This window comes from Microchirus variegatus (assembly GCF_963457635.1).
Source record: "Microchirus variegatus genome assembly, chromosome: 23".
NCBI classification, from domain to species: domain Eukaryota; kingdom Metazoa; phylum Chordata; class Actinopteri; order Pleuronectiformes; family Soleidae; genus Microchirus; species Microchirus variegatus.
In genome coordinates, this window is record NC_139824.1 from 14,396,612 (window position 1) to 14,406,688 (window position 10,077).

Here is a 10,077-nt window from a genome sequence, read left to right on the forward strand (position 1 = left end):
TCAACTACATGTACGCAGACACACACACAATAAACATATATATATGTGTGTATGTGTGTGTATATGTATGTGTATATATATATATATGTAAAGCAGAATTATCTGCAAATCTGTTGAAAAGGCAGAAAACACGTCTTGTTTTTCTCTTACCAGAGTTGTTGTGTGTGTTTATTTATTTATTTAAATTAGGACAATGCATATTCATCGACATGTCAGCATAGAGCAACAATGTAAATATGCCAGAGTTAGCACAATAGCTAGTTTTCATCCGTTGTCCTACCGTGTTCCCCTCGTCTATCTACATATTTACCTGATTGTGTTTTCCTCTTTGTTGTGTTTGGCTGGACGCTCATCAGCTTCAGGTAAGAGCCTGTTCATTGTGATGTCACTCTCTCTTTTCTGTGAATCACTGACTTAACTCGTGGTTACGGTCTTGTTTTTGAAGATTTATATTCCACACAGAGAAAGCAGGCAGGGCCACAAGCGAGAAGGTTTGTTTTTCCGTGTGAAATTATTGGAGATTTAGTGATTAAAGATGTATTTCAGAAAAGAAAGTCACAGACCGTAGCTTTGAAACCAGTCGGCTGCAGACATCGATGAGTGAAGGTCAGACAGTGACATTTTCAGCATATAAAAATGATCATGGACGCTGAGGCTTTTTGAGAATAATTCCTCTCGTCGCGTCATCATATCCTACCTGAATTACATTTGTGATGTTTTCGAAAAAAAAACGATTTCTTAAATCCACATGGAATGAGATGAGCCGTAAAAACAAGCGCAGCAGAACATATGTATGACCGCTACTAATCCAATGCATGCTGCGAGCGTTAGCTCCGGTATGCACGCGCGCACACACACACACACACACACACACACACACATGCTGCTTCTCGACTCTGTGCTCTACCACACATTTTCTCCTGCTAATTCATGTTGTCTGCTGCACTTAGCGCTTGAGCTAATCTCCTAATTGGCTGGGAAAATCCTCACAGAGGAAGTTATCGATCGCGGCCGCCCGCTATTAAGACTGCGGGGCGGGGGTGTGTGTGTGTGTGTGTGTGGAGGGGGTTCCAGCACTGAGCAGGGATACAGTAAGCTTCTTAACGCTGGACAGTCACTCGATAACGTGGCCCCGTGGATTACGCTCCTTTCATGTGCTTCTGGTTTGATTGTTCTGTTTATGCTGCTCGATTTATTTGTTTTTTAGCCTTGACTTTGAAAAGTGTGACCCTTGGGCTCTTTTACATGCAAAAAAAATGGAATTCTTAAAGTGTCTGGAACACTAAGCAGAGGCAAGCATCACACAGCTCACACCTACTCAAGGTCCATCCATCTTCTACCGCTTTATCCTCCACAATCCCAGCTGACATACATTTATTTATTTACCTGTATCCCCATTAGCTACCAAGCTCCGGATTTCTTTATATAAAAACACAATTAAAAGGTAATTAAATTGAGAAGGAGCATAGAGAATAGGGCATGAACGATGGTTTTCTCTGCTTCTTTTTGTGATGATGAACGTCCAAATAACGCTATTATTGCCTTGATTTTGTAGCTGGTACCTGGCTAGGGTGTGTGTGTGTGTGTGTGTAGTGTTGTCAAGCAATCCGTGTTTCTCTCATGAGACCTCCTGATTCTGAGGACTTCAGGTCTGCAGTCCTGATCTCACACAACGAGCCATTTAAACATTAAAAATGACTCCAAAGTTGTTAAATTTAGGGTCAGAATCCTTCATAGCTCAGCTTTAACCATTACACCGACCAGCACGGTGATGTTTTGCGTGAAAACTATTTGTTTTGCGTGAAAACTATTTGTTTTCACGCAAAACAAATAGTTTTCACGCAAAACATCACCGTGCTGGTGCCATTTTATTTTACGTGCAGTGTAAAAGTGTTTTGTAAGACGGATCCACTGCAGATGTAAGTCTCAGATGACGACACACACAAAGATCATCGTCTAAACAAATCCAGCACACCTGCACGAGTCTTTAAAGTCCCTTACATCTCACTAAACCATTGTTCCAATCCCTCTCTCTCCCTCTCTCTCCACAGGGTAAGGAAGGTTTCCTGCAGATTCTCCACAGGTACATGGAGGTCCACGGCACCGTCTATTACGAGACTCAAAGACCTCCGGAGGTCCCGGCCTTTGTGAAGAACCACGGCCTGCTGCCCCAGCACGAGCTGCAGCAACTGCTGCGTAAAGCCAAGGCAAGAGACTGTAGAGAACAGCTTATATGTGTACTCGTGCTCACCGACGGTGTTGATTTTCATGTTAATGCACAATATGTCGTCTTTTATTTCCAGCTCTTTATCGGGTTTGGTTTCCCCTACGAAGGCCCCGCCCCTCTCGAAGCAATAGCCAACGGCTGCATTTTCCTCCAGCCCAAGTTCCAGCCGCCGCACAGCTCGCTCAATCACGACTTCTTCAGAGGCAAACCCACCTCCAGACAGGTCAGTCACTGAGAATACTCTGTATTTAATCTGTATATGTCAGGAGGGAAATTCATACAAAAGTGTTTCCTGTGATGGAGAAAAACGCTCAGGTGTCGACGTTGTGTCTGCTCAGGACTTTTTTGACCTTTTGAAAATTGTGTACTAGAGCTGAAACACAAACGGTTTTCACACATAACAGACGCACAACTGTGTGTCATACAGCACTGTTTTGCGTACCCAGAAACTGTTGAAATTTAAACGTTTCTTCATACTACACAGTTCACTCACTGTGCATCTGTTCCTGCGCACACAACAAAATGAATGGATTCTGAAACTGAAATGCTTTTTTTCCGTGCTGTGTTGTTGTGTCTGTGACAAATTGAACACATATGGAGACTGAAACTGTGATCAAAGCTCTATTTTGTTGTTATTTTGGTGAGAACTGTGCGCGGCTCGTGGAGGAATTGGACAAAAGCGGCGCGGCAGATTAGAGCGTCTTGAAATGAATAAGGACTCTTTTTTTTTCTTTTTTTTAAATCTCTGAATTACATATTATTGGCCACGGTGATCCTAATACATGCAAATAATTGTGCATACAACTTTTGGTGGAATCACACTCCCCTGTAATAGTGTACAAATGCTATGCCAATATATCCATGTGTCTTGTGAAGGTGTCGTCCCAGCACCCGTACGCTGAGCAGTACATCGGGAAACCTCACGTCATGACCGTGGACTACAACAACTCGCTGGAGTTTGACTCGGCCATCAGGGAAATTATGAAGACCGAGGTATTGTAACGCACTGTAGAAATGAATGTGTGTGTGTGTGTGTGTGTGTGTGTGTGTGTGTGTGTGTGTGTGTGTGTGTGTGTGTGTGTGTGTGTGTGTGTGTGTGTGTGTGTGTGTGTGTGTGTGTGTGTGTGTGTGTGTGTGTGTGTGTGTGTGTGTGTGTGTGTGTGTGTGTGTGTGTGTGTGTGTGTGTGTGTGTGTGTGTGTGTGTGTGTGTGTGTGTGTGTGTGTGTGTGTGTGTGTGTGTGTGTGTGTGTGTGTGTGTGTGTGTGTGTGTGTGTGTGTGTGTGTGTGTGTGTGTGTGTGTGTGTGTGTGTGTGTGTGTGTGTGAGTGTGAGAGTGTGTGTACACGCTGTCATCTGTTCGTCGAAGGAGCTCCAAACCCCGGCAGCGTCGGCTGACTGCTCCGTCTCCATCTGCACTGTCAGACCACTGAGGGAGCTGATAGACCCACTTCACCCTCCACTGGAGGCACAATGTCCCAGCACACACACACATAGAGTCAGATAAAATTCTACTGCTGTGACTTATTCAGACACACACTGTCACACATACACAGCCAGATAAAAAGGGAACACTGAAAGACACACGAGCACAATTGGTTCAAGACACTGAAATTGAACAGGTCACGTGTGTCATTAACTACATCACACACACACACACATAAACGTGAAGCTCATGTTCATTCGTTCAAGTCAAAGCAAAGTCCTCGCCTCTCTCCCTCTCCTTGGTTTCGTTTCCGACTTCCTGTAACGTCGTCATATTCAGGAGCTCAGACTGTGACGCTGAGGTCAGATATCAGGATGTGGGGGTGGTCAGTTTTTGCAGCCACAAATAAATCCTGCGTATGGGAGACGGTGTTTGCTTTGAAAATGTGCATCACACTACCTCCAGATATATGTGACTAATTGTCTCGGGGCCGTTCACACGTACACTTGCAATTAGATCACGCCCATATGGGTGTTAAAGGTGCATTATGTAATAAATCTAAAGCAACTGGCCATAAAATCCTCCTAATATGTCACAGAGACTCAGGAATAATGTTCATATAACAAACTGAACTCACCAACAACAACAGTACAGACAAAATATTTGCATTAAATAAAAAATATTTTTGCAGACTGCAAATCATGTTTATGTTTTGAAATCATGTTTTGGCATGTGGCGCCACCTACCGCCGTCTACCAATCATTGCAGTCAGTAGAGTCTCAGCTGCCGAGCAACCACGGGTTGCCAGTTACGTCAAAAAACAAAACCTAAAAGACCTCGGTATTTTGAATTTCAATGTAGTAACCGTTTTTGGCCACATTCTTACATATGGCACCTTTAATGGTCGGTATGAGCGTGGCCGACGTAAAAGCTAAGCTAACTCTGTTATGCAGATTTTTCTTGTGTGTGTGTGGACGTATTTACTTACAAAGTAGATTAACACACGGCTTTGATCAGGTTTGGAGTGTGTGGAACTTTTCTTTAAAAGTCTGATTTCACACGTTTCAGACTGTGATTGTTTTCCATTTCAAACGGTGAGATGTGGAGTATTTACCACACTGGTGTCAAAAAATAGAGTATAAAACCGTTTTATTGTATCAGCTAATGACTGTCATTTTATCATCAGCATCAGGAGGAAACAACAGAATATGGCGTTTCAAGCTCATCTCTAATTAGGCAATAAAACACGTGCTGTAGCTATAAAAACCTGCTCATGCGAGCCAGAGTAAGATCTACATCTAGTGATTTGGCGCAGAAGGAGCCTGACGACACTGAAGTGAATAAGAGAGGAGGAGATGGTCGTGTGTGCGACACGTGTGGAAAAAATAATCGTGTTTCTGCGTTGTCGTTTGCAGGTGGAGCCGTATCTGCCGTACGAGTACACCTGTGAGGGGATGCTGGAGAGAGTCCACGCCTACATCCAGCATCAGGTGAGGACCCGTCCATGTTAACACATGTAAATGCTCAGATGCTCTGGGTTTTTCCTCTTCTTTTTCAACCCAACATGCCGCCCTGCTCAATATTTCATCACTGTGTGCATTCGGCATCAGTGTGTGTGTGTGTGTTCTGGTACTTGTACTTGCGGCGTACTGAGGACCAGTGAGGGTTTCTAACCAACAAAGTGAGGTCATTTTTATGAAGTGGGGACATTTTGGCCGGTCCTCACTTTGTTTTCATTGAAATAATTTCCGTAGATTTTAAATATGTAATACTTTTAACAGAGGTCCTGAATTTGGTACAAAAACCTGGTTTCACCTGCAGACATTTTGTGGTACTGCACTCAGTAGTTTTTTTTTTTTATACATTCATGAAGTCGATATTTGTAATTGTGTTGATTTATAAAGTGGAAATGCTGGTCCTCAGTATGCGGCAAGTATAAGAGTGTGTGTGTGTGTGTGTGTGTGTGTTCTTGTACTTGTGGCATACTGAGGACCAGTGAGGGTTTCTAGCCAACAAAGTGAGGGCATTTTTACGAAGTGAGGACATTTTGGCCGGTCCTCATTGAAATCACTTCCTTAGGTCGTAAACATGCTGTACTCTGTTTTTAAACACAGCTCCTAAATTTGGTACAAAAACCCTGTTTTCCAGCCCACACATGTTCTGCTCTAGGGCTCCACCTGCAGACATGTTATGGTACTGCACCCAGTAGTCCTTTGTAGATGTCATTCACGAAGTAGATATTTGGAATTGCGTTGATTTATAAAGTGGAAAATGCTGGTCCTCACTTTGTCAGCACTTTTACCTGGTCCTCAGTATGCAGGAAGTACAAGTATATGTGTGTGTGTGTGTGTGCGCATGTGTGTGTGTGTGCTCCATGTACGCAGACTTCTCATTAATCGGCGCTCTCCCTCATTACCAACCACATCTCTGCCCGGCGGCTCTAAAGCAGAAGGTTCTCCTGACACTAATGAGGAGGGATGAGTTTGTGTAAAGAGTAAAAGTATGAGGATGATAATGATGGAGGGCTGACATGAAAGAGAGTCTCTCTTTTTTATATATATTTATATAATGAACTCGCTCTAGACTCTGGTCTCTGTGAGTTCCTCACTTGCAGCAGTTTTGGACACAAGCAGTATTTACACTGTGAAAGGAGAAGACGAAACTAGACTTTGCATTTTCATCCAGAACTTTATTTTAAAGTGTATTAGACATGAAGGGTGAAAGGATGGCTCGTCTAATAACTGTTCCCGAATCCACTGAATCAGCAATATAACCCCATATAGACCCACTCACCTCCAATATCAAATCCTCTGCAAGAAATATTGGTATTATTGTTTTGTTTTTTATATCATAACCTGCATTTTACCATCACTGGATTTCTGCTGATTCTAAAATGTCCTCTGTAAATTGTCGCATTTCATCGTTTTTGTTGTTTTTATGTTTCCTAAGTGACATAATACAGCAAATAAACCTTGACTTTCTTTCTTGCACAGCAATTTGCCACTGATATACAGCATAAATAGATCATGCTTGAGCTGTTTTTGTTGTCGTTATTTGCCGCCGTGGCCCACCGCCGTGTGACCATGGCAACCGCAGAAATCGAAGAATCTGGTCTTCGTGTTCAACTACAGTGTTTTTCTTCATTTTAAAATGTTAATGCACTATTTTAACATGCAGTGAATTGTAAATAACTGACAGATAGAATCACTTACAGGACATTTTCTGACCCCTTTTTATGGTTAAAATGAGTCCTGAGACAGACATTTTAAGGCTTAGGATGTTAAAGATTTAAAGCGCTTTATAAATATGTGTTGTTCTAACACATTGGTTCTCAAAGTGCGGCCCAGGGGCCAATGGGGGCCCGCAGAAACTTTTCTGGCAGCCCGCAATGAATTACAGTTGATAGTTTTAATCCAGTGGCTACTAAGCTTGTTAAATGTTTATTGGACTTTACTGGATACAAACCAATGCGTGTAAACTGTAGAACTGCAATCTGGTCTTTAAAATTATTGCTATTTATTAAAATAAATAAATTATTATTATTAACGGGATTTCATTCAGTTTTTTTCCTTTTTTTTTTCCTTTGGCGGCCCTCAGTCCAATGTTGGGTTCCTAAATTGGCCCTCAGGTATCAAAACTTTGAGAACCCCTGTTCTAACAGTTTTATTATGTATGTATGTATGTATTAATATAAGCTAAATTGCTATATTTACCCTATAATGTGGCGAGTATGTGAACCCATGTGATCAAACCCATTCAGATCTTCATTAAAGGTGCATTATGTGATAAATCTAAAGCAAATGGCCATAAAATCCTCCTAATATGTCACAGAGACTCAGGAATAATGTTCATATAACAAACTGAACTCACCAACAACAACAGTACAGACAAAATATTTGCATTAAAAAAAATATTTTGCAGACTGCAAATCATGTTTATGTTTTGAAATCATGTTTTGGCATGTGGCGCCACCTACTGCCGTCTACCAATCATTGCAGTCAGTAGATCCTCAGCTGCCGAGCAACCACGGGTTGCCAGTTACGTCTGAAAACGAAACCTAAAAGACCTCTTTGTTTTGAATTTGAATGTAGTAACCGTTTTTGGCCACATTCTTACATATGGCATCTTTAATGTTGCAATTATGAACAAACTTAGTATGTTTTCCCCTGTTTAATACTTTATTTTAAATATTGTGCATGCATGCTATTGTGTTGGACACCGTTCACCCTGTTTTTGCACACAACGTTAGAGCAGCAGCAGCAGCCTCCTCTCTCATATATTCAGTGTGTCAGTGGTATTGTAAAAGCCAGTAGCCGTGGCAGTGGAGAAATGCCCTCTAAGCTGCCATTAAAACACAGAGCAGCAGCGTCAGTGGGCACTCGACGCAGCGAAAAAACACTCGTTGTGTGAAAGAACCTACTTTTAATGTGCTGTTTTTACATCCTCGCTGCCTATAAACTCGGTAAAAAACACATTCTGGGAACAGAGTTGCCTCTAAAGTGTGATTGCATAAACATACTTTTTTTCTCTCACCTGCAGGACTTCTGTGCACCGGAGCCTCCCTTCGTCGCAGCCAACCTCACCAGACACGGCTCTGCCGGCGGAAACAGGATAACGCCGCCTCTGTTCGTTCCACTGCCCAATTCCACGGCGCTCGGCTGGTCGTCCGGCGTGACGGCTCCGGCCGCCTGGCCTCCGCTCAGCTCCCTCAGGCTGCTCGCGTCTCAGGAGGGTCAGGCCTGCGTGGAGGCGTGTCAGTCGGCCGGACTCGTCTGTGAGCCGGCTCACTTCCGCTTCATTAACAACAAGGAGGCGATGCGCGGGTACGACAGCCTTAAAGGACTTTATGTCAACCAAGCATTAACGTCATGCATTCACATACTGCTCCAGAGTTGCTTCACTTCCTGATTGGTTTGATCAGAATATTTTTATTATCCTGGAGGAAATAGTTTTGTTACACTTGATCCATATAACTTACAGAAGAGTTCAAGAAAGAGCACAAATTTAAAACAATTAAGATAAGATAATTGGGGAAATAAATATCATAAGGATCATAAATAATAACCATGCGTTAACAAGAAAAGTACAATATGAAAAGATATTAACACTGACACTATATAAATAAAAGTTAAATACAGTTAAATACAGTGTATAGTGTACGTAATAGACAATTTCCAGAATATATACACTATGGACTAGATGTGTATATAATATTATTATAGACAGAGATTATTAGAAGTATGGGATATTATATATATAGCACTTTTGTAAAAAAGACAGTTTATTAATTATAAATTAAATTAAAGAGCACCAAATAGAGCACCCAAAAAATAAATAATTCAAATTAAAATAGCACAAAACCTTCGTTTAAAACAAGAATGACGATGATGTCATATAACGTGTTGTGTATATCCATATGTTTTTAAAGGTCCAGTGTGTAATCCTTTATTGGTAGAAATGGAATATCCCACATATGTTTGTTTGTAAATGTTAACCGTGTTAAAGTCTCACCATTAGGTGTCACTAGTTCTTACACATTGGACCTTATACATTTTAACTTTTTAACCAGGTCGTTATGTACTTTATTTTACAGCGCTCTTTCAAACCTAAAAGCTGCTCATTTGTGAGTCTTTCCCCCAAAAAACACTATTTTCTTGACTTCTTCTATCCATAAGTGTCTTTTCTGTCTCTTTGTTTAAAACACATCTCTTCATTGTTGGAAGTCTTTGGGTCTTTCTCTTATCCTCCACTAAACGTTACACTTCTGTTTCTCTTTCACTACTTGTTTTTATTTAATCTGCGTTTCCTTCCGTCAGGTTGGAGGTTCAGTGCGACGTCGTGGACTCGGAGGTCAACCACGTCCTGCCCGCCTTCTCCGTGCTGCGGCAGGAGTGCGGCCTCCAGCAGGACCCGCTCCTCTTCAGCTGCGCGGGCCACTCACCTAAACACAGGCGCCTTTGCCCCTGCAGAGACTTCCGCCGCGGCCAGGTGGCGCTGTGCAGAAACTGTCTATAATTACCGGCGGGGAGGCGAACCACGAAAGGGACAGTGGAGAGAATATGTCGCGGCGGGTAGAGCAGGGCGCGCTGCGTTTGTAAGGACACAGCAGATCAGAGCAGAGCAGCTAGGACAGAAAGCTTCTGCCCCAGAATGTAGGTGATGAGGAAGCAGCATGTGCACAGTGTTATGACTGTAGAGGTTAAATACAGTGCGGTAACCGTAACTAGCTGCAGACGCATAGACGGGCTAGTGTTATTACAGCGAGGAAGTACACACGACTGAAAAGGTGAAGGTTTGGATGCTATTCACCAGCCAACTTTTACGCTAACCTTTACATTAAAGTGATAGTTGGGAGTTTTGGACATGAGACCTGTTTTCCAACTCAGCCGGTGTGATGGAGACGTCTGGAGACGTTTTCAAGAAATTTC

At 42.4% G+C, this 10,077-nt stretch overlaps 1 protein-coding gene across 1 annotated transcript in view; it reads left to right on the plus strand.

The window, feature by feature from the left end:
- The window catches only part of LOC310943941 (alpha-1,6-mannosylglycoprotein 6-beta-N-acetylglucosaminyltransferase B-like), a gene marked incomplete at both ends in the record, with an annotated part of 95,272 nt that extends 85,608 nt beyond the window's left edge, over nucleotides 1-9,664 (plus strand). The window contains 6 exons of the mRNA XM_083909637.1: nucleotides 2,052-2,207; nucleotides 2,304-2,450; nucleotides 3,104-3,220; nucleotides 5,065-5,139; nucleotides 8,189-8,472; nucleotides 9,466-9,664. Coding sequence (XP_083765763.1) covers nucleotides 2,052-2,207; nucleotides 2,304-2,450; nucleotides 3,104-3,220; nucleotides 5,065-5,139; nucleotides 8,189-8,472; nucleotides 9,466-9,664 — 978 coding nt within the window. The remainder of the gene's footprint in view (nucleotides 1-2,051; nucleotides 2,208-2,303; nucleotides 2,451-3,103; nucleotides 3,221-5,064; nucleotides 5,140-8,188; nucleotides 8,473-9,465) is intronic.
- Between the last annotated feature and the right edge of the window lie 413 nt (nucleotides 9,665-10,077).